The sequence below is a fragment of the Diadema antillarum genome, unplaced genomic scaffold (assembly GCF_040938485.1).
Source record: "Diadema antillarum isolate AM-2024a unplaced genomic scaffold, OU_Dant_1.0 seq00001137_RagTag, whole genome shotgun sequence".
Classification (NCBI taxonomy): domain Eukaryota; kingdom Metazoa; phylum Echinodermata; class Echinoidea; order Diadematoida; family Diadematidae; genus Diadema; species Diadema antillarum.
Window position 1 is genome coordinate 834,297 of NW_027271949.1, and position 26,307 is coordinate 860,603.

The 26,307-nt window shown below is 38.1% G+C and overlaps 1 protein-coding gene across 1 annotated transcript in view; it reads right to left on the reverse strand.

The window, feature by feature from the left end:
- The window catches only part of LOC139744111 (uncharacterized), a 226,970-nt gene that overhangs the window by 93,606 nt on the left and 107,057 nt on the right, over positions 1-26,307 (reverse strand). Inside the window, exons 14-15 of the mRNA XM_071654568.1 lie at positions 25,077-25,267; positions 266-406 (exon numbers count right to left, since the gene is read on the reverse strand). Coding sequence (XP_071510669.1) covers positions 266-406; positions 25,077-25,267 — 332 coding nt within the window. The remainder of the gene's footprint in view (positions 1-265; positions 407-25,076; positions 25,268-26,307) is intronic.

Below are 26,307 nucleotides of genomic sequence, written 5' to 3' on the forward strand. Positions count from 1 at the left end.
GAGAGGGACATGGTGGGTAAAAACATCTTGTCCAAGGATGTAAGCACTGGGTGGGACTCAAAACATTTAGAAACATAAAATTTCAAAGTCACCTTGAATTGTTTTCAATATATCTTAGTTCTTTCAATTGAATAAATCACTTCTGTTGAATAAAGTTGTGGTTTACAAAATAAAATGTTGAATTCAGTAGGACACACATATACATCAGAAGCACTGACACATGTACATATATATGTAAATGCATTTTCATTATGTAAGTACTTACCCCTTCTTCTAGTTCACTGCGGTGGCCATATGTTGAATGTCTACCTGTTAACATCTGTCTATGAACCTTGAAATCTGTCACTTTTGCAACTAGGTCTGTAGTAAGAGCAATGTTCCTCACCCCAAGACTGTGGTGAACAACCTGTAAGGGAAAATATCAAAATGATTCCTAATAATCTGTTAAAAAGGGAGTCTCAGCTCAAATTTCCAACATAAAGCATGTAAGATATGTAAAATATAACCACAAAACAATCTTTGTGAATATGAAACTGTACATATCTGAAATAATTCATGTATTTCTCAAAGAACAAATTCATCAGTATCAAAATAAGCTCTGGAGACAAGATAGCAATTTACAAGAGTGAAAAGGTAAGTGTATCATAGACATTATATTGAACACATTATCATTATTTGCACTATCAGTTAAGTCTCTTTTTCCCACCTGAAGAGCAGCACAAGGTATGCTTCTTGGTAACATTATAGATATAATGTACTCTAGACTTGCAGTGGACAAAGGGTACAATCATACTTCCTAAGTCTTTTGAAATACATGAAAGGATGCAGCTGTACCGCACAACGGCAGAATATAGTATCTAAATTAGGTCTGGTAGACAGTGACATACAATGTATGTGATATACATTGTTGGATACAGTGATATTTTTACATCATGGAAACATACAAGTTGTATACATGTACATGTATATGCACTATAATGGGATGTGTTTGTAGCAAAGATAAACAAATGAATGCTTCATACACAAAGTCCTGTTTGAATATAAGGTGAAGTTTTTGGCTCAGCTGGCAAATACTATATTGTTATGATCAGATTGTGATATTATGTGTTCAATATAAGTCTGACATTTATTAATCTATTTATTCATTATCAATTTTATTAATTAATCAATTATTATTATTATTATTTTTTTTTGGGGGGGGGGGGGAGCTGATAAACCACATATGCAGAAACACCCTCAAATGGAGAAATGCCCACTAATGCAGAACATCAACCATTAATGCAGAAAATCACCCACAAATGTAGAAATGATACACAGACATGGTTCGCAAATGTGCAACGGCAAAATGGCAATATTGGCTTTTGTTGATGTTTTATAAAGTATATGTACCTGCTGTATAAGTATATGTGTGTGTGTGTGTGTGTGTGTGCGCACATTCTTGCAAATGGCTCCAATCGAGAATATTATTGTGTTTCATTACAGGCAACTGGGATATATTTCACACTGGGCATATGCCCCTTTGTTCAGAGTATTTAAAACATATGAAAAAGTGCCCTCTTAAGGCCTTAGGGGTACTACCTTTGGGATATAGGCACATCCTCGTTCTGCATATTAAGGACCTGTAGGCCTATGTAGGCGACAAGTTTTCACACTTTTCAAATTTATGGGGAAATTGAAAACTTTTATGCATATCCTTACATATATCCTTGATTGCACCTACTTGTATACACTACATGAAACCTTATGAAACTGAATTTCAGTTTTATTTTTCATGAATTTCAATTTAGATTAGTCAATTTATCAGAAAAAGAAATCCCCCAGAAACAATAATGGAATATGCCCAGTTACCTTGAGCAAACTGGTACTAGGGCAATTACCCCAGGGACAATTACCCCAGACCCTTCTCCTGACCCTACCCCTAATCCTACTCCTGAACCAAATCCTAACCCTAACCCTAACTCTAACCCTAAACCTAACCCTAATCTTTACTCTAATCTTGTCACTAACCAGTATTTAGCCAGGGGTGATTGTCCTTGGGGGGTAATTGCCCTGATATGACCAACTATCACATCCAAGGTTGAAGCATCTCACATGTACGAGAATGTGTGCGTTTGCGTGTGTGTGCGATGGGGCAGGCATGCCATCCTTTGAGTATGACATTGTGCACTGATAACAATGTAACACTTTGTGATGTCCTCAGCCAACTCATCATCAACCACTGGCTATTGCTCTTTCATGGCACCTTCCTCCCACTATTAATTTTACAAATAGTAGAGCGGCATAGCTTGAAAAATTAGAGGAATTGTGCATTTTATGATAAAAGCACCAAATTTCACACACATGTTGACAATTACATTTGAAATAAATTCAGAAATTGGACCATTATAAATAGCGCCCTCAACGGCCATGGCAGCCATTTTGGCAGCCATTTTTCAAAATGGCTGCCATAAATGCCATTTTTCGCAAAAAATAAAAAATTATAGAAGGGAAAATCAATAAGATTTTGCGAACGAGTGGGAAATAACATTCAAAATAAATTCAGATATTGGGCCATCATAAACAGCGCCCTCAACAGCCATAGCAGCCATTTTTTTTTTCAAAAATGGCCGCCATAGATGCCATTTTTCGTAAAAATTTACAAATTTCAGAAGGGATAATCAATAAGATTTTGAAAACGTGTCGGAAATAGCATTCAAAATAAATTCAGATATTGGGCCATCGCAAATTGCGCCCTCAATGGCCAAGGCAGGGATTTTTCAAAATGGCCGCCATAAATGCCAGTTTTTGTAAAATTTTACAAATTCAGAAGGGAAAATCAATAAGATTTTGCAAACGAGTGGGATATAACATTTAAAATAAATTTAGATATTGGGCCATCGCAAATTGCGCCCCCTAACGGTCATGGCAGCCATTTTTTTTTTTTCAAAATGTGACCCTGCATCACAAAACAAACAGAAAGTCGCCAGACATGAAATTTTAGTTGAAAGCATATATGAAAGAGCAGACTTTAAGCTTTAAAATGATGTATAACTCAAATGAAATGGACTGAGAAAAGAGGTTCTGAAGTACAGTGTCTATTCAAGCGCTTAATCTTTACCAAGCCATGCTGGCTGAATGATGAATGGGACAAAACACAGGATGTAAACTACTGGAGTAACAACAATGAAGGGATTATCAGATTAAACTAAAATTGAAGATGCCTTATTAACACATTCTGTCCATAATTAATGCCAACTTTCAAAGCAGTAGCATCATCCTTTCAAAAGTTATAGGAGTTGAAAGTGAAGAGTGTGTACAAGGTTTTTAAGAAATTAAAAGGGGACTATAAAGACACTTAATCACACTATTCCGCCCAAAAATGTTCGAGATAAACTGCTAAAAAACACACTTTCCTGCCCGTTTTATGATCCCAAATTTTAGCATAATGTAGAAGACTTGCTCTTTCAGAAAATACGAAAAAGTCAAGATCAGCTCGGTTGACCCATTTCACCTCTTTTCAGTCCTTGCACAAAATCAGTGTGTGCGACTTTTTGTTTGCTTTGTGATGCACGGTCACAAATGGTCGCCATAATTGAATTGAATTGAATTGAATTGAACAGGTTTTATTAAAAATCATGTCTGGCAGCCAAAGGCTGAATTGCACATGTTTTACAATCATATTTATAAAAACAGACAGATTATTTCGGTGCTCTGTACAACCAATGATATAGCGACATGACATAAAAAGAACAAATATTACAGTGGTCACATGTGGTAAATCACAAGAAGTGATCAATCTATGAGGGTACCAGCCCAGTCAATTCTGAAATTGCTTTTACAAAAACGAAAAGAAAAAGGAGATAAGAAATATCCTGTTCACATGGCAACACTGCTCAACACTGAATAAAAAAAATTATTACTATTACAGCTGATAATGAGAACAGTGAGGGTACCAGCCCATCAATACTCAGATTACTTTTTTCAAAAAGAAAAGAAAAAACGAAAAAAGAAGAAATGAGGAAAAAGGGGAAAAATTCACTGTCAACATATCATTACACAACTAGTCATTAAAAAATTCCATTACTATTTCATTTACATATATTAATTTTGTATTTTAAAAAAATCACACCTTACACATCACATTGATCATGTGTGCCAAATTTCAATAAAATAAACAATATTTCTTTCTTTTCTTTTAAACAATTATTATCATCATGACAGCTCATCCTTCAACATAAATAAAACATATCTTTTAGGTCTACATATCAAAAAACTACATCCATCAGAAAAAAAAAGAAACTATATCTCAAATCAAAATCTGAAATAAAAAAGAGATCAACTCAATTCACACTCATTGTTTTTCTTTATATATAAAAAAAAAATGCGGTTGCCATAACAAAACAATGTTTGAAATTAAAAAAGGAAAAGCGAAATCTACCCGTCTCTGCTATAACAATCATAAAAATTATGGCTCAAAAACTGATAAAATCAGTTAAATCCTCACTATTACTTCATATGTACCAAATATCCGGTCATTTACTCAAATCGGCAATATATTTTTCTATTACAAATAATACCATATCAAAAACAACACAGGCAAATAGACTGATGAACAAACAGCCGGAAAACATCATACTTGAAATGCTACTTATACAAATGCATAAAAACTTCTAATCTTTATTATTCAGTAGATTAATGAAATATGGAATTGCACTGTCCTGAAACCGTTTTGTTTTGCATTTGTATTGCTGGTACCTTGTGTTCGAACGCAATGTGTATTGATGCCCTTGGTGTTTAGCAGGTAGCCAGTGAGATACGAGCGGGTTTTTAACCATCCGACAAGCAAATTCTAGACTCAGCTGTCTTCTCCTTTCAGCTAAAGTGCCCAACTTGCAGATTTCAAGAGCTGTAATGTACGATGTGTAATTTTTGCCTAATATTATTCTGCAGGCTCTTTTCTGAATCATTTCCAACTGACTTTCAAGTTTCTTTGTGAGGGAGCCACTGAACACTGGGCAGCCATACTCAAGAACAGGACGTATGTATCCTGAATATACAGTAACTAAATCAGCTGTGGGGAGGTGGAAACGTTTGAGGGAGCGAAGCACGTATAACTTTTTGTTGCACTTTTGTAGGACCTCTGTAACATGACCATCCCATTTCAAGTTTGATTGAATCACAACACCTAATATCCTTGTCTGGGTGACAGTACCTAGTTCAACGTCTGCAATGAACAAAGCATTATGCAGAGGAGGGTTTCTACAGAAAGTTATTGTCATTGATACACACTTTGAGGGGTTCAATTTCATATTGTTGTGTCTGGTCCACTGGTTAATTTCATCCAAAGCATGCTGCATGTTGGATGGTTGAGTCATTTTCCTACTCTCAATCAAAGTCATATCATCCACATACTTTAAATGCTGGACTGGAACATTTGAACATACATCATTGGTCACTAACAGAAATAAAATTGGCCCAAGTTTAGTGCCCTGGGGGACACCTGCATTTATGTTTTTCCAGTCTGATAGCTTTCCATGGTACTTAACACATTGAGAACGAAATTCAAGAAAACTCACAATCCAAGAAACAAGGCAGGGTCTTACACTCATGTCAAGCAACTTCTGTACGAGGATGTTATGGTCTATGTTATCGAATGCTTTAGAAAAATCGGTCAAAACAATCGTTGATATCGCCTTTGAATTTTCAGCATTTGTCAGTATTTGGTGAAGCAACTGGATGAGGTAGTGATTTGTTGACAGGCCTTTCCGATTTCCGTACTGGTTGGGATCAATATGCTGAGCTATGTCTTCAACTAACCATTTAGCAATGAACGATTCCACAGTTTTTGCAAAGTAACTCGTGAGGGCTATCGGGCGCAAATCCTGTACGATGGGGGATACACACTTGGGGATCGGAACTATTTCAGCACATTTCCACTGATGTGGTACTACACCCTTTCGGAAAGAAGCATTCAAAATATCAGCAAGGGGAGAAGCTAATTCACAAGCGAATTCTCTCAGGATCCGTACAGGTAGGTCTCCTGTAATGCTCGCCTTTTCCTGGTTTAAAGTGCTCAAGATTTTAAACACCTCCCAGGGCCGTACTATAGGACACTGATGTTGGGCTGGAAGGAAGGCTGGTAACCTGCTTCTGTCCAGTGAAGGTAAGTCAGCTGCTATCGAACAGAAATATTCATTGATATAATTGGCAATTGACACGTCATCAGCTGTATCATTGTCTGGAATGTGGATGGTAGTATCATCTTGCGCACCATGTGTGATGAGTTTTATTTGTCTATACCATGATGCAGGATCTCTTGCCTTCAGATCGCGAATTCTGGTGTTGTAATAACGATTTTTTGCTTTTGTTATTTCTCGTAGTATTTTGTTTCTTAGATGGCGCCACAGAGATAATTGTTTACTAGCAAAAGCTATCTGCCTGCGACGTATTAAAGTTTTGACTTTAGCGGTAACCCATGGTTTATCTGATTTGTGCAGCCGGATGGTCTTTGTTGGAAGGTAAGTGTCAAGACGAGAGCGAATGTTTTCCAAGAGCACATCACACTTTTTGGAAGGATCACCAATCTGCGCAAGTTCTTCCCAAGTATGGTGAGTAATCCAATCTCCAAAAGACCTCAATCCACTATCATTTAGGGGACGTACGACTCTTTTCTTTGTTGTATTTTGTGGACGTGATCGGTTGGCTGGGATCCAAAGAACACAATTATGATCGCTGGCAGCAATAGGAGAGATAACTTGAACATGAGAGTAAAGATTGGCATGATTAGTCACTATCTTATCCAAAACATTGTTTCCTCTGGTGGGTTCCATCACTACTTGGGTGAATTTGTTATTAGCGAGAATCATTTCAAGATTCAAATCGTTGAAATCCCCCATGAATGATATTCCCGCTTCAGGATACTGTAACATCAGTGCATCACTTGTAGATATCAAATGATCAATGTATTGTTCAGCATATGGGTGGCGAGGGGGGTAGTATACAACACAGACGATGAGACTAGATAACTGCCGAGGTAAACGTGGCGGTCTCAGATGTAACCATATAGTTTCAATGTTATCTGGTATTTTGACAGACAGAAGACTTGGTTTAAGGTGGTGCTTAGCGTATATTGCTACTCCACCTCCGGGTCGTCCACTCCGGTGATTAGAGAAGATGCAATAAATGCAATATTTCATTTTCTTTTATGAAGATGTCCTAATGCCGGAAGAGGACAATAGTAAAAAATTTTTGCGCAAGTTGACAATTACATACAAAGAAGTTTAGACATTGAGCCATCATAAGCTGTGTTCTCAATGGCTATTTCAGCTATTTGTCAAAATGGCTACAATACACTCTTCTTCTTTTTTTGTCTTGAAAATTCGCTTAACTTCAGAAGGAGAAGACAGTAGAATACTCACAGAGACATTATACAATCTGAAATATGGTGTTAAAGAAATCATTTGAGGAACAACTAAAACGAACAAGGCAAATGCTTAGCGATTATATCTCACCAATGTTGAATGCATATTTTAGGTGGCAAACATGAAAAATTTCCAAAAAAGAGTAATATGAATATCTAGGGATAATGGCGCCATGTATTAACTTTGACAGTAACACCATATCGTTGAATATATGGGACTATATGACGTGTATCTATTCTAAAATGTAACTTCCAAAATATTCTGAAGACAGATACGTAAAAATGGCCTTTCATTTTACGAAAAAAGTAAATTTACTTCCTATGCTTCCATTAAAACACATACCTTTGATATCCATACTGTTAGCCGTCGCACGCGAAATACTGCAATTAGAACTAAACTGAAAACATGAATTTAGAACTAACCCATCAATGAAGCCTTTTTTAAAATTTAAATTTCTTTGAACACCAGATTGCATTAGATATAATGGCTGTTTAGCAGTATTCTATTGCTTTCTCCTTCTGGAATAAGCAAATAAAAAAAAAGAGTGTGTGGAGCCCTTTTGACAAAGAGCTGCCATAGCCGTTGGGGACGATGTTTAAATAGTGGCTCAATATCTTCATTTCAAATTCAAATTCAAACTTGAATTTATTTGAATGTCTTTTGTCAATTTGCACAAGAAATTGTATTGTCTTCTTCTGGCATTATCATATTTTCAAGAAATGAATAGCATCTATAGTGGCCATTTGGAAAATGGCTGCCATGGTCGTTGATGGTGCCATTTGCAATGACGCGATATATTATTTTGTTTTGAATATGATTTTCAACATATGTACAAATTTCATTGATTTTTCTCTCTGAAATTAGCAAATCTTTCCAAAAAAGAGGAAGAAGCAGACATCCATGGCGGTCAGCATGGCCCTTGAGGGCGCCTTCTAAGAAGACCTTATACTTCGATTTTTTTTTAGCATAATTTTCAACTTGTTTGCAAAGTCTTATTGACTTTTCCTTTTGACATACACAAATTTTTGCCCCCAAAAAAGGGGGGGGGGGGAGGGGCATCCATGGCAGCTGTTTTGAAACTTGGCTGCTAAGGCTGTTGAGGGTGCACTTTTGGATGGCCTATTATCAAATTCAGTTTGAATGTAATTTTCCACCTTTGTGGAAATTTTGATTGACATCTGCAACACTTTAAGAAAAGAAGACATTCATGGTGGCCATTTTGAAAAATGGCTGGAATGGCCATTGAGGGGGCAATTTGCAATGGCCCTATAAGTTTACTTTTGAATGTAATGTCCCACCTGTTTGCAGAATCTCGTTGGCTTTCCCTGCTGATTTTAGTAAATCTTTTTGAAAATATAGCATTTATGGTGGCCATTTTGAAAAATGGCTGTCATGACCACTGAGGGCTCAATTTCCGATGGCCCAATATTGAGATTTATTTTACATGTTATTTCTTATTTATAACCAAAATTTCATTGACTTTTCCTTTTAAATTGAAATGCAAAAAGTGGCACTTATGGTGCCCATTAAAAAAAAAAATGGCTGCCATAGCCATTGATAGCGCAATTTTCAATTGCCCAATATCTGGATTTATTTTGGATGTAATTTCCCACTTGTTTGCAAAAAAGACAAAAAGAAACTGGCTTTCCCTTCTGAAATGTGCATTTTTAAACAAAAAAATGGCATTTATGGCGGCCATTTTGAAAAAAATGACTACCATGGCCGTTGAGGACGCAATTTCTGATGGCCAAATATCTAGATGTATTTTTAATGTAATTAACATTTATGGGCAAAATCTTATTAACTTTTCCCTTCTGAAATTTGCAAAATCAACAAAGAAGTTGCACATTAGACAACATTTTGAAAAATGGCTGTCATGGACGTTGAGGGTGCAATTAACAATGGCCAAATATCTAAATTCATTTTGAATGTAATTTTCCACTTGTTTGCAAAATCTTACTGGCTTTCCCTTCTGAAGTTGAATTCATTTTGAATGTAATTTTCCACTTGTTTGCAAAATCTTACTGGCTTTCCCTTCTGAAGTTAGCAAATATTTCGAAAAAGATGGCATTTATGGCGGCCATTTTGAAAAATGGCTGCCATTGCCATTGAGGGCGCTATTTCCAATGGCCCGATATCTAGATTTATTTTTAATGTAATTTTCCATTTGTAACCAAAATCTTATTGACTTTTCTCTCCTAGAATTAGCAAATTTTACGAAAACATGCCATTTATGGCAGCCATTTTTCAAAATGGCTGCCATGGCCATTGAGGGCGCTATTTCCGATGGCCAGATATCTAGATTTATTTTTGATGTAATTTCCCATTTGTAACCAAAATCTTATTGACTTTTCTCTCCTAAAATTAGCAAATTTTACGAAAACATGCCATTTATGGCAGCCATTTTGAAAAACGGCTGCCATGGACGTTGAGGGCGCTATTTACGATGGACCAATATCTAAATTTAATCTGAACGTGACTGTGTACGAAATTTGGTGCTTTTATCACAAAATGCACAATTGTTCGGCTATGCCGCTCCACTAAAAGGAGTTGTCTGTCTAGTCTCTCCTGGAGACCTTAAGACAAGCCAAGTACCATAATTCTGCAGACTAGTACAGCCAATAATGCACAGTATCTGTTGCTGGTGTTTCTGAAAAAAAAATCATGGCTTTGATAAGATTTTAGACTAGGCTTGACCTCATTATAGCTTCTTCTGAGTGATGTACCAGCTTGCCATACCCTATAGTTTTTGCCTTAAACTGCCGGAGAACAGAGCAGTACGTTCAAGCAGAGGTTTCCTGGTGAGGTTAGGCTTAGGTAGGCTATGAAGATCTTCTTAGCCATCATCTTATAGTGTCATATCATTGAAAATTCTCACCTCAGGGACTGCCTGACTCCCCCTCCCCCTTCTGCAGTCTGTGTCCTTTCCCTACATCATGGGTACAGCAAGGGCTATGTCGCTAGTCCTCAATTTCAAGGTTCACATCCTCAGGTGTGGCAAACCATATTTACCAGCCATTGCAGCCAAGGTGTTGCTCCAGTTGTCAGGACTTGTCATGCCATTGGGCTCAGCAGCAATTTGGTCAAGTGTGTGAAACTATCACTGTGCGAAGACTTTCCCACCCGAAACCACTCACGCACAGGTATCACCATCATCTTTTGCTATCAACATCTTTCTTCCAAGCCCTACGGCCATAGGCAAGTGGTGAAATCAGCAGGTGTTGTTGACACTGGGAGCTGACAGTCACAAACCTACATGTAAGGCAGCTGTAGAGTGATGGCCATCCTCTTACTAACTCAAGGACCGAGTGCAGGGGGGGGGGGGGGTCCTTCTGTAGCAACTGACCGGTCCTTATTTTAGGGACAGCTCTGGTCACCCCAATCTGGGGATGGGACAATACATTGCATCCTACACATAGAGCATTCTCAACATCCACTTACCCATCATACCACAGCTGAGGGTTTGTCACTCTCTCATGCAGTTGAGAAACAAGACATAATTCCAAACACAAAAGTAAATCACTGAAATTAGCAACCTGGAATTTGAGAACACTTCAGGATGCCACCAATACTGACAGTCCCGTGAGATGCATGGTCTCAGTTGCTTCAGAGCTTTGGCAATTATGACATTGATATTGCTGGCCTATCCGAAACAAAATTTGTGAACTCAAAGAAGTATATATGGAGGATATACTTTCTTCTGGAAACCCATCACTTACATAAAACCTAAATGAGTTGCTGAAGGGCCACAATGCTTGACTTACTGTATGACCTGCAGGCATCCACTGAAGTTTAAGCAACACATGACAGTCATTATTGTATATGTTCACACACTCACAAGTCGTGATGAAGACAAGCTTTAAATATTGAGCTGAACACCCTACTCTCATCTGTTCTAAGGAATGACATCACTATATGTTATTGGAGATTTTAATGCTCATGTGGGGCCTGAGCATAACCAATTGCCACATGTGATGGAAGAAATGGGGTTGGCAGGATCAATTCCAATGGACTCCTTCACTGACTGTGCACCTAGTTCGAACTTTGTATCACAAACACAGTCTTCAAAATATAAATGTCTCTGCAAAACCCAAGAACATGGCACTGGTATCTCATTGACTGTATCATCACAAAACAAAATGCCATAGAGACACTCTCATCATCAGAGCTACATGTGTATATACGGTACATGTATATGCTGCTGGATTAATCATAATCTCATTCGGGCCGAGCTTAGGATTCGCCTGGCTCCTCAACACAAAGCAAAGGATACAAATGCTCACTTGCTTACTTGCTTAATTCAAGTGGTGTTCTCAATCCACAATGGCACTCCAAGTTTGTCTGTCCAGCATTGCAGTCTTTAGCTCGTTGGTGTCTAGACCAGTGTCTCTCTTACGCATGTCAACAAAGTTGGTCACTGGTCTGCTTGGTTTCCTGCTCCCATGCTTGGGAATCTAGTGTATCAAGTTAGAAACACACTCATTGCTCCTGAAGCAGTGGCTGGCAAAGCAAAGCCTCCTTTTCTTGATCTTATTTTGGGTAGATCCCTATACAGTTCTGTGTTGGTCATATGATGCCTCCAGCTAACATTTTCAACGACTCTTAAGAGAGTTGACTTCCAAAGCTTAACGAGTTTGTTACAGGTACGCCATGCTTCCGCTTTCCTCTGCTTAACATCCTTAGCCGTACTTTCCATCCATTAGCCTACTATACTTGAAATCTTGTACCTGGTCTACATTAGCCCCATCCTTTGTGTGTAGCTTCACAACACCAGTATGGTTGCTCGACATGAGTTTTGTTTTCTTTGCATTCATCTTTAATCCAACCTTAGCCACTGATGTTTCAATTCTTTGCAAAAGTTCCTGTGCCTGGTGCATCTCTTCTGATAACAGGGCGACGTCATCTGCAAATTCGAGGTCTGCAACCACCTCTGGCCCAATTCTTCCAGATCTTCGTTTTATCAAATGAAATCCAAGTTCTTCCTCTTTTCCTTCAATTGCAAACCTTAGGGCATAGTCCTGTACGATGACAAACAGGTATGGTGCAAGAGTATCCCCCTGCAGAACACCAGCTAAGATCTCAAATAGGTCTGTTTCACCATCAGGGGATATAACTTTTGCCATAGTATTCTGGTACATGTCTCCAATAGCATCCACAATCTACTTACAGCCTAGACATTAACAAACAAAGCAATGCTGTGTGATGCAGCAGTTGAACCATCAGTCATTCCCAAAAGGAACATAAGGTCTGTTTCAATGACAATAAATCCTTGATGTCTTCAATGGCAGAGAGGAGGAAGGCCTACATCCAGTATCTAGCATGTCCAGCATCTTCAGAGAAAAAGAGAAACTTCAAATGTCTACAATGTGAGTACCTCCTTACAGAAAGGCATGTGTACATGAGTTGAAGGATTCATGGTGGGTTCAATAAGATTGTGACATCCAATCAGCTGCAGACAGACATGATGCAAAGGCTCTCTTTGAGGAGATCAAATCTGTGTGTGTATAGTCACTCCAAAACAAAACTCTTCCTATCCTGAATAGCCAGGATGGCATTCTTATCACTTGTCATATTGGCATACAAAATACATGGACTGAACACTTCAGTGATCTCCTAAACAGACCATCTGTAGTAGACGATGACACAATCAATCAAATACCTCAGTATCCTATCAGACACCATCTCTAAATGTAGTGGAAACAGCTCTTAGAAGAATAAAGAACAGGAAGTCACCAGGCCTAGATGGACTACTAGGTGAAATCTTCAAATATGGTGGACTTCAACTTTACCGATGAGTTAATGCCATCATTGTAATGGTATGGGAAGCAAAGACCATCCCTAATGAATGGAGAGATGCCAACATTGTAACCATCTACAAGAAGGTGACAGAGCAGACTGCAAAACTGTAGAGGAATCTCCCTGCTTGCAGTCATAGGAAAAATCTTTGCTTGTCTCCTCCTCCAGCCCCTTGGTAATAGGCATCAGAAACTTTTTTTCCAAAAACTCAGTATGGCTTCCAGCGAGACTGTAGCACCATCCACATGACAGTCAGTCGTCACGCCGAATGCAAATTACATGTAGGCATAATGAGGTTCCATGTGCCAGTGTTTACTCGATGCGCATGACCGTCTCGCGAATTTGAGGTTTCACGGGATTTTGCGAGACTCTGTACAAGCTCCAATACAGTTGCCATGCAGTTAGCGCTAGTGTATACGATTTCGACATGGTGGGGTGAGTCCAATTACCCGTTTCGTACTCTTCATTTTGATATAAAATTTGTCCATACTTAAAAATATTTTCAATGTTTAATCTCTCATTAAATTTACCATATATTTTGCTCGTAGTTTTGATGTATTCGAAACATAAACCTCTACTTTGCTGGATCCTGGCTGGTATAAAACTTTTCATACTCTAATTTTTTTTTAATTCGGCAGAGGAAGAATGTACCGATACTTGTTATAAAAATCGAAAAGATGCAATATCTGTAAGTTACTTAAAAATTTGTTAAAAAACTGACTAAAAAGAGACTTGCACCGGAAGTTGCGATCGCCGAAGTCAAGATATTCACATTATTTACACCTTGATGGATGAATTGCACATGGTTTGCGCACATTGTGTACCTCTTTTACATTCCATGTATTCCTGTGTACTTCTATGGTGGTATTGTCCACAAATAAAAAACTTGTTTTTTTCTAAACTCTGCTTCACAAGTTTATTTTCATATTTAGGTTTCTTCATCTTTAGCCTGATTGTGTAGTCAAATATATTCACTAATGTTTGTTGCTGTGTGAGGGGAGTGTTTGTTCATGCTCCTTCTCCCTTTCTCTCTGAGATGTGTGTGTGTGTGTGTGTGTGTGTGTGTGTGTGTGTGTGTGTTTTTTGGGGGGGGTTGTTTGCATTCATAATATAGAGCTGCCAACATTGAAATGCAATTATCAGGGAGATTGTTCAATGACATGCTTCTGATTCTATGCTGGTTCATAATTGTTCATTTCCAGAGAGTCTTCTGTGGAATTGGGAGTCCCCCCCCCCCAAAAAAAAAAAAAAAAAGAAAAGAAAAAAGAAGGGGAAATTAGCATTTTAAATAATCACCCTGAAAAGAAAACGAAACTGCTTGCTTCATGAATCCAGGCCTTCGGGCTCTAGAATAATAATAATAATAATAATAATAATAATAATAATAATAATAATAATATAATAATAATGAAAACATGTGGCATGATTAATAGTTCATCAGATTATTTAAGATTAACATTCATGCAAATCACCAGTAGTCCCCAGCTGCAGCTTCCAAGTTCCAGTTAAAAAAAAACAATTAAAATAAAAAAATTAATGGATAAATCATAATCTAGCGGACATATCATCAAAACCAGAAATATAATTTGAAGGAGTGAGAATGTCAAAGGAAAAAACAAACACAAGGTTATTTTGTTTATTAAACCGTAACTTGCAAGACGACTTGATGTAAAACTAAACATGAAAAGAAAATCACAATGGAACATTTCAGAAAAGAAAAGGCATGAGAAACATCGTAACACAAATATTAGTATACGGGACTAAACCCAAGTGTTTTTTTTTTACAATGCGTGAAATTGCTGACGTGCTCGTATCTGCAAGTAGTCAAACAAATGACAAATCCATACGAACACAAAGTGGCGATAACGAATCCTTAAATAATTATCTACAAAATTTTGACAGAATATGACAGAATAAACCTATTATATACATGTTTAAGCCGAGTTTCAGTCTTCGAGACGCGACACAGGAAGTAAAAAAACCACAGTAGCAGACGATGTGATGATGTGATGCGACCGTCGTTTCTGACAATCACGATCCAGCATTGTACAAATGCGCTAATGGACGATTTCGAACAAAGAGCGATGTGACATACTGTTGTAATTTGCTGGATCCCATGAGGTATAAACGATAGAGTGACTTGATTTTTCCATATTTTGAAAATAAGATACTACTTATTTAGTTTGAAAGAGATGCAAGGTGGTTAAGAACGTATTTGACCCACTTCTTTCGGGTTTAAATTTTATATTTTCAACGTGTGAAATTACTCGTATTTTTACCCTAATTCCCTTTCCAGTATTATCAAATCATTGTCATTGAATTAGACCTTGAGCTTTCTTCTTTCATTTAATGTAAAAATGAGCTGTAAATGTTATGCTGGGGCTGCACAACGATAGTTTAAAAAGAACACTGCACAGCTAATTATGTATTCATGATCGCTCCGAGCGTGCATACGTCCTCCGCGCTCTGTGCGAGATTCGCACGCCGTGACGACTGACTGATGATCTTTGCTGCAAGGAAGATCAAAGAGAAATGCAGAGAAGAGAATGGGTTGTAAAAAGATACAGATGCTCTGCCAAGTTCATCAGTGTCATCCACCTCTTCCATGATGACATAAGAGGTTAAGTTTTTCTTGGTAAATCTGCATCTAAATCTTTCTCCATCTCAAAAGGTGTCAAAAACAGCTGTATATCAGCTCCATCACTTTGTGGCATTTTCCTCACAGCTGTGATTCAAGAAGACTATAAAGACAGAGATAAGGGCATCTACATCTGTATTGCACTGATGGTAAATTATTCAACATTGCCTGCCTAAAAGCCAACACGAAGGACTGGTACAGAAGGAGCTAGTAAGGGAAGTCATGTTTGCAGATGATTGTGTAGTCACTTCTTGCACAGAACACAACTTGCTGACTCTGTCTGCTTTGCACATGCCATCCGTTCAATCCTTCCAAGTACATGTACCTTGGGAGTAACCTGTCTTCCAATGCCACCATAGATGAGAAAAAATAAACCAAATCAGCCAAGCTAACTCCTCCTTTGGTCTACTGCATTTGCAAGTATTCAAGTTCTATGATATCAGACATAAGACCATGGTCAAAGTCTATGGGTCTGTTGTCCTGTCTTCATTGCTGCATTGTGACATTGACAGTGTACAGAAGACACATCAAGGCCCTCAAAAAATTTATTCCACAAGAGGAAGCTGTGAACTTTGCTGAGGATCAGGTAAGATCTCATCACCAACCAAGAAGTGTTTGCAAGAGCTGACACAACAAGCATCGAATCAAAAGTCACCAATTTCCAGTTAAGATGGGTAGGCCATGTGGTAAGGATGACTGAAGACTAATTGCCCATACAGGAAGATCTGTAGGGGGACAACGAACACTGTTTAGGGACAACTTTATAAAGGCATCCTTGAAAAAGTGTAAAATTAATCCCACTACCTGGGAAGAAAAAACAACCCACAGAACTGACTGGCGTCGAACACAACAAGCAGGTGTGGCATGCCTGGAGGAATCCAATAGAATTGCTGCTGAGAACAAACATGCTTTATGTTACCTGCATCTACAGCAGTGGTAAGCAGTCCAAATGACTATTACTACAATGTGTGTGGCAAACACTGGCACTCAAGAATACACTTATGTCTTCATAGCCACCTTGCACCCAGCAGCATTAGAGTCAAAACTTTCTGATTGTGAACAGTCTTTTTCGACATGACAGACATCCAGAGAGAGAGAGAGAGAGAGAGAGAGAGAGAGATGGTAATGTGCACGCCTAACCTGATTGTCATTTTATTTTATATGCAAATGATTCTATGGTCCTGCCATCTCATGAAGATATCAATGCATTGGTCTGCATTCTTAATAGAAGTTTTTCTCATACAGTGTATAGATGGTTTGAGAAAAATAATAATCTTTAGATATTAGTAAAACACAATGTGTCCAGTTTAAAAGGAAGGGTGTGCTACAGGATACTGGGAATTTGTAAAAGTACATGTAGACTTAGATTTTTTTTTTACAGTTATGAGATTCTGTTAATTTTCTTGGTGTTATGTGGACAAGTACAGTGGTCACCCGCCTAATTGAGGGAGAATGTGGGCGGCACGTGGAGAAGGTGACTCTTTGTATCGCACTGAAGGGGTGGTAAGTGCACGAGTAGAAGCTGCACTACATCCTACTGTATAACAGCAAATGTGACCCGCGACAACGGTTTCAGGCAAAAGTCGCAAGAGCAAATTTCTTTACCATTATTTTTGTCGATTTGGGTTTTTTGCAGAAATCGAATCTTTGATATGTTTTCTACATCTACACTAAATTTCACAGCATAAGACTACGTTTTTCCTAACGAAAATGGAATTTTAAGCACCCTATGTTGGATCGCACCCGTCAGTTTCGAGCTTCTTTCGAACGCCGCACCAATATCCCCAGCGTTGCTACGGCGCAAGGTCTCGCATGCAATTGGCTGGTGCGTCGCACACATTTACATAATTCGGCTTTGGGAGACACCAGTTCAGAGTTGCAGCGTTTGGGGAATGCTTTGTCCACGCATGCATGATTACATGCTCCATTGTTCTTGCTATAGTGGTTTATACGCTGTAGTGCGTGCTCTTCGTTTGGCTTTCTATCCAAACTATTCTACCACAATGTTCGACAACGGAAGTGAAACAAATATCATTTAGCACGACATAATTGTGTGAAAAGAAAAAACAATAGTCTACTTGTACATGTAGTAAAAATTATAACAGCAGACTGACTCAAGGGAAGGTAGATGAGAGGAAAGGAGAGCAACAGGTCACATGAAACCAGTTAGGCCTATATTCAAATACTACACATCAAGATCGCACGAAACTAACGAGTCGTGTTTGTTTGTTTGTTTTAATATAATTAACACCACCGAACAAGGCAACATATGCACGGCTTGTAAAAGCAAAACAAACAGGAAGCGTGACCTTTGCCAGCACTGGCATTTTTCTGCCTACAAAAGGGTCGCCAATGATAAAGTCAAATCAACAACAATGAAAACGCGATTTGTAAATGTGTTTTGGATTCGCCACCCGCTCCTGATACATGCCCATGGTCATGGCGTGTGGATGCCATTGCGTAATGCGTGCGCCCATACACATGTACACCATACGTGCAATTATCGTATCCGCCATCTTGAAAGACGTAATGGTAAAACAAACCCGAGCGAACCGCATTGTTTTTCGGCTCTATACGCTGCGCTCCTAGGAAGGGTGCCCGGGAAATTTGACTTTCTCAGTGAGCCAATCAGAAGGCGATGTGGTTGCTAGAGGCGGAGCTTAACATCGATTGGCACCATCGTACGAATGGGTGATTCTCACCTCGCATCGCCGCTCGGACATTGTCTTTGAGAAAGAGGTGAATCTTCAAAGACCGTTTTCTCGCAATTTTGTCAGGCTAACAACTTAAAAAGTGCATTTTATTTCGCTTTCCATGCCCACTTATGGTGCCAAAGAATAGTGTTTTATATCAATGCAAAGCTTAGGAAATGGGCAATGTGATTCAGTGAAAAAATGAATTTTCAAAATCCCCGACTTTTTCCTGAAACCGTTGTCGCTGGTCACAAATGCTTAGACCGTGCAATAATAATCTATTTGCAATTGGTTAGAAAATAACCCTTCTGGTAAGGAAATGAAATCCCTGCAAGCTTTTCTAAGGACTTACTTATTATTTTTAGATATTAATGAAAGACAATGGAAGTGTTTCAGCCAGAATTTGCCCGAATAAAGCAGTAACTGGGTTCAGATTATGTCGTGGAAATAACACATGAAAAATGTATTACATCAATCAAGTTTTGTTGCACCTAAGCGGTGTTCCCGCTATATTGGTACCCGATTAACAGGTGAGCACTGTACTCTAAGTTGGAAGGATTTGACATTAGTGGGTGCTGTTTCTGTTTACATCTACGACTGGAATTTTCTACATTAGTGGTTGATGTTTTCAACATTTGTGGCTGATTTCTACATTTGTTGTTCGTCAACATAAGTGAGCACTTCTACATTTGTGGGTTCAACAAAGGGCTATTCTGAGATGAGATCCAAATAGAACTACATGTGTTGTACTTTTCTTTAACATTCCTATGTGTATTCTACGTCTTTTTCTCATTTGCCCTCCAAGTTCATTCATACAATTGTATGTCTTGTCCTAGGCAATGTATTGAGATAATAACTCTTATTCCCATTGTGTTGTTATGTCTTGTTTTCCTTAGTTGTTTGACTTCAATAAAGTGATGATGATCATCATCTGCATTCATAACACCCAGCAGCGACAGGAATGAACTGAATAAAAGTGCAAATATTTATGGCCAATGATGTATTGTCATTTGAAATAGTGCATAAACTTGTTTGAAACTGTGTATGCATGTGTGGTAGTCAGATAGAGGCAAGCCCACTGCTGACTTGCATAAGGATCAACTATAGGACGTACATCATATTTGTAAGTGAATTCATTGATGATGACACATATGGAAAATTCCTTTTCAATTTCGGAAAAATCATTCTTTATGGGCACAAAGACAAAAAAATGAAAAGCTTGAATAGTTCAGACATTTCAAGTAAGCTAACAGATGGCAGAGTAAAAACTTGGAAGGGGTGGGCAAAGTATCAGGAAATTGTCTTCTTGGACTAGGAAGTACATGTGATCACCATACATAATGTTGTTCATAAATTCTGTCTATATTTAGACATATTCAAATCTGTGGTTTGGGGGTGTTGTTGTTCTTCTTCTTGTTAAGTCTGCCTCCTTTGATTAGCTGAAGAATATTGTAGACAGTGTGTGTTGACCATAATTTACCTCATTTAAGTGTTATTCAATTAATCAGTGTTTTAGTAGTAGCCATGATAGAAATCATGAGTAAACACACTTGGGCAGGATTCAAACCTACATATTGTACAACCTCCTGATCATTATTTTGCAACCCTGGAAATAAGATTCCATTCATAAGGTGGTACAAATGTATATCGTAGAGTTAGGAAATTCAGACCATTCCTAAGAATGACAAAACTGGAAACTTCTTTATGATGGAGGGGGAAATAATACCATGGATATCCAGTGAATATATTCAAACCCTGAGAAATTGCAACCATTATTCTGAGAACAACAGGGGTGGCACATTCTTGAGTGACATGGGGCTAGTGTTTCACACCTTTTTAAAAAACTTTGAAGTGTGTTAGTGTTTCATATCTTTTTAGAAGACATTTCATACATGATTATTCAAATTCATGAATTTCTTCCGTCGAGATGTTTTCATTGCAACTGATTGACAAATTGCCCTACATCGACGTAAATAAGCACTGAATTGATCAGTGTTTTAGTAGTAGCCATGATAAAAAATCATGGGCGTACATACTCGAGCAGGATTCGAACCTACGACCTCCTGATCACCGGACAGGCGTCATCTCCACTAGACCACCGAGCTTTCGCCCGAAAGCAAGTGTTGGTTCTAATCCTTATAGCATGCAGCGGGTACTGCTTTGTTATTCAAATTCATGAATTTCTTCCGTCGAGATGTTTTCATTGCAACTGATTGACAAATTGCCCTACATCGACGTAAATAAGCACTGAATTGATCAGTGTTTTAGTAGTAGCCATGATAAAAAATCATGGGCGTACATACTCGAGCAGGATTCGAACCTACGACCTCCTGATCACCGGACAGGCGTCATCTCCACTAGACCACCGAGCTTTCGCCCGAAAGCAAGTGTTGGTTCTAATCCTTATAGCATGCAGCGGGTACTGCTTTGTTATTCAAATTCATGAATTTCTTCCGTCGAGATGTTTTCATTGCAACTGATTGACAAATTGCCCTACATCGACGTAAATAAGCACTGAATTGATCAGTGTTTTAGTAGTAGCCATGATAAAAAATCATGGGCGTACATACTCGAGCAGGATTCGAACCTACGACCTCCTGATCACCGGACAGGCGTCATCTCCACTAGACCACCGAGCTTTCGCCCGAAAGCAAGTGTTGGTTCTAATCCTTATAGCATGCAGCGGGTACTGCTTTGTTATTCAAATTCATGAATTTCTTCCGTCGAGATGTTTTCATTGCAACTGATTGACAAATTGCCCTACATCGACGTAAATAAGCACTGAATTGATCAGTGTTTTAGTAGTAGCCATGATAAAAAATCATGGGCGTACATACTCGAGCAGGATTCGAACCTACGACCTCCTGATCACCGGACAGGCGTCATCTCCACTAGACCACCGAGCTTTCGCCCGAAAGCAAGTGTTGGTTCTAATCCTTTTTATAGCATGCAGCAGGTACTGCTTTGTTATTCAAATTCATGAATTTCTTCCGTCGAGATGTTTTCATTGCAACTGATTGACAAATTGCCCTACATCGACGTAAATAAGCACTGAATTGATCAGTGTTTTAGTAGTAGCCATGATAAAAAATCATGGGCGTACATACTCGAGCAGGATTCGAACCTACGACCTCCTGATCACCGGACAGGCGTCATCTCCACTAGACCACCGAGCTTTCGCCCGAAAGCAAGTGTTGGTTCTAATCCTTATAGCATGCAGCGGGTACTGCTTTGTTATTCAAATTCATGAATTTCTTCCGTCGAGATGTTTTCATTGCAACTGATTGACAAATTGCCCTACATCGACGTAAATAAGCACTGAATTGATCAGTGTTTTAGTAGTAGCCATGATAAAAAATCATGGGCGTACATACTCGAGCAGGATTCGAACCTACGACCTCCTGATCACCGGACAGGCGTCATCTCCACTAGACCACCGAGCTTTCGCCCGAAAGCAAGTGTTGGTTCTAATCCTTATAGCATGCAGCGGGTACTGCTTTGTTATTCAAATTCATGAATTTCTTCCGTCGAGATGTTTTCATTGCAACTGATTGACAAATTGCCCTACATCGACGTAAATAAGCACTGAATTGATCAGTGTTTTAGTAGTAGCCATCATGATAAAAAATCATGGGCGTACATACTCGAGCAGGATTCGAACCTACGACCTCCTGATCACCGGACAGGCGTCATCTCCACTAGACCACCGAGCTTTCGCCCGAAAGCAAGTGTTGCTTTCGGGCGAAAGCTCGGTGGTCTAGTGGAGATGACGCCTGTCCGGTGATCAGGAGGTCGTAGGTTCGAATCCTGCTCGAGTATGTACGCCCATGATTTTTTATCATGGCTACTACTAAAACACTGATCAATTCAGTGCTTATTTACGTCGATGTAGGGCAATTTGTCAATCAGTTGCAATGAAAACATCTCGACGGAAGAAATTCATGAATTTGAATAACAAAGCAGTACCCGCTGCATGCTATAAGGATTAGAACCAACACTTGCTTTCGGGCGAAAGCTCGGTGGTCTAGTGGAGATGACGCCTGTCCGGTGATCAGGAGGTCGTAGGTTCGAATCCTGCTCGAGTATGTACGCCCATGATTTTTTATCATGGCTACTACTAAAACACTGATCAATTCAGTGCTTATTTACGTCGATGTAGGGCAATTTGTCAATCAGTTGCAATTTCATACATGATGTTGGAAGATATACTGTAGAACCATAAATCTTTGTGTAGACGAAATTTTTGCAAATATTGCGAGGAGCTACGATTTGAGAAATTAAAATGTCCATGAAAGTTCTTACTTGTCTATACACTTCTGCACTGAATGCCAGTGGCAATTCACAAAAATTTCATGCCACAAAAGAAGTCGTTGGCTTTTACATGTAAAAAGTTTAATGCTGCAAATATTTCTGGTTTTACAGTAATACTTTAAACCATGCAAAATTTCACAATGTTTGCAAAAATAAAAATCCAACAAAAATATGTGGCATATCCAGTAGTTTATATATTTCAAGAACTACTTCAGCTCTGATCATCCTCATAACACCTCCATCATTTTGGGGTCAACTGTCTAAATCTGAAAACTTTGAAATTTAACCCTATAAAGCCCAAGGGGGGCATATCGTGCCCCCTACCATATTTTCATCTGCCACTCCTATGCCTTTTACCCAATTTCAACCAAATTTGGTGACTTTTCCTAAAATTTTATTGCAAACAGTTTGACATATAATTTAGCTATATCCAATATTGCTGGTTGCCATGGCAACCATAAACTGTCAACCATGTTCATCAGATTTTGCATGCTTTTCTGTTCCAATTTCAGTTAACAATATAGTAATGGATGAAAGGGGGAATTCTTGGCTGTAATTTGCTGGAGGACCAAAATGTGAAGTAATTATGGATGTGAATAACCCTGAAAAGGTCTTCTTAGTATTTCCTTTATTTTTATATGACATAGGCATCAAACAATAGGTATAATAGTAATTATTGAAAATACCACCTTTTTCCAAAGACCACTCTTTTATTTTGCATCATTTTCACACAAATTTTGCCAGTATAATCATTTGTTAATCATTTGATCAATCTGCAAACTAAAAATTCCAGTATTATGAAAATATCAAATGTGATACCAATATGTTTCTATTAGATCCCAAACAATACATCATATGTAGATCTCATATTTCTTTATATTTTAATGAATAGCATCCCCATGTGTTGACCTTGAGAAATTTCAACTATAAAAAACAGTGAAGGTTAACTTGCTTTTCCTCTGTTTGGTATAAAATAAAAACATAAATACTGGGGATAAAGAAATATAAAGAAAAAACATGATTTTAGCACACACCCTAACAATGTGCCCCCTCCCCTTGGGCCTGGAAGGGGTCAAAATAGCTTGGGCTTTATGGGGTTAAGAATGATAACTGCCTTGTTTGGTTATATCTTACAAAAGACTAATATGTAGAAGTTTATCAATAATGCACAATGAAAGATGATTAGAGGAATAGTAATAGAAATAATGGTCATTTGATCCAACAGCTCTTCAATGAGTATTCATATCTGAGTATTCATACTGAATTGCCATCATGAATGACGGCATCGCCTTAAAAAAAAAATAAGTGAATCATTACATGGGAAGCTTCTTGAGCACATAAAGTTGACATTACACGCAGAAGTCACTCTGGCGTAACTGGCAAGAAAGCATTGCTTTGTTACATATCTCTGAATCACTTGGCAAGAACGAGGAAGCAGCTGTGAGACACTGTGTATGCTAAACAGTTCAAGATATTCACACACCCTTGGAGCTACTGCAATTGGTCTAAGCAATCAGACCCACTGCAAAATTTGAGCACTGATTCTTGTGGCCCATTAAATACACAAGAGCATTTGTATGTGACAATCTATGAGAACTTTCCATACACAGTTGTAAAAATTTTGAGTTTAATTTCTGAAGGTTCTGTGATTCCTGTTCTCATGCATAATGTGTCTTGATAGCCAATTTAGTTACTTGTTGCACTAACTAGTAAACCCCCCCCCAAAAAAAAGGAGAAAGTTAAGATAAGGGAAGTATCACTTGATTGGAAACATATCAAGTATGCTGATCACATGCAGTTTACAAGCTTGACAAAACAATGTCTAACATTAAGGGCAATCCTTTTCTTTTTTTAATCATTCAGGTTGACTGCTGGTTAAATTGCTTGCTACTTGAGGAAACTTAATCACTAGAATGTACTATACATCATTGGAAACTCCTATATCCCCTTATCCTTTCAGCTTGTCATTTTAATGTCCTATATGATTGGTATTTGTTGGGAAAAAGAAGAAAATTGTCATTTGAAGGATAAGAGTGAAATCTGCTTACTGACTGACCACATTTAAGCTGAAAACAATATCAGAAGACACATGTTGATGGCTACAATGCTCATAAGGGGACTGGAGACATGATGTATGTTTTAAAACATTAATGACGAAAAAGAAAGTAAAATACATAATTGCAGATGATACATTTACAGTAGGAAATTGTAATTTTCTGAAACTGGCTTGAAACTCACTCCCTTGGAAGATAGATATGAAAGACCTGAGGCTATGTCAATGGCAAACTGCATCAGGAGAGGCATCAGTGGCATGGTGACGTCAAAATCAGGGACATGGAGTTTGACTGGTTTGTGAACATCATGGATTGTCTGGACAAAGACATCTAGTTGGACAGGTTCCATGGCTTCATAGACCAGGTAAACAGTATCTGATGAAGGAAAGGTTAGAAAAAAGTGAAAACATATTAGAATTCCTCTTGTGTTCCATCTGTGTAGGAAGAACAATTGGCTGATTGTTGACAAGTAGATGCTGGAACTAACAAAGAAAAAAAGTTATTGAAGCATAGTAATCAACAACAATACCAAATGCTAGTAATCAGTGAGATGTTATGCTCTGAATAATAATAAGAAACAAAACATGTTATCACCAATCAACGCAAGTGTGTAATAATATGTATCATGCAAAAGTCCAGATTTACATTTTCTGATAATCTAGAAATTTCCCTGATTTAACATCTTCTCAAGAAAATGGCTATGTACAGCATTTCATAATTAGGTGATCCATGTGAAATCACTGATCACCTACTGATTTTGTATGAATTCTTTATTTTTCTTTTTAATTTCTTTTTTTTTTTTTTGCACTAATCTTACGTACCCTAATGTTTTCTCATAATTTTTGCAAATTTCACAGAACTTTCATTACTTATTTTTGTCTATGTCTCAAGGATGAAAAATCTTAAAATGTCATTGTGATTGGTCAACCATGACACCATTATGAAGTAATTCTCTAAAATCACATTATCTCTATTTCCATTTTAAAATGTTATTTTGTCAATGAAACTTGACTGATCCATATCTCATGTAATGGTCTTTATTTTCAATATAAAATATTGCCACTATGTGCAAAATTCTGAAATGCTAAAATTGAGCTAGAAATCATTTTGCATGTTTCAGACGATTTTGAGCACTTAAAAATTTTGCATGCACATCATTTTTTTCCCCCATGAAATCAGCTTTGAATTTAATCAAGAATATTTCAGTCAAATTTCAAGCCTATCTCACTTGATATGATGTCAGATGGGCGCATCAAGTTGATATTCTGTGCGTATGTCAATGGTGATATAGAGTGTAACTATTAAAAAAAAATTCCTTTTCAAAAAATCTGTTATAGCTCATTATACCCCCATCTCACCAGTCGGCAATTCCGCTACGATCATAAAAAATCGACAAAGAGCGGCGGATCGTGGCT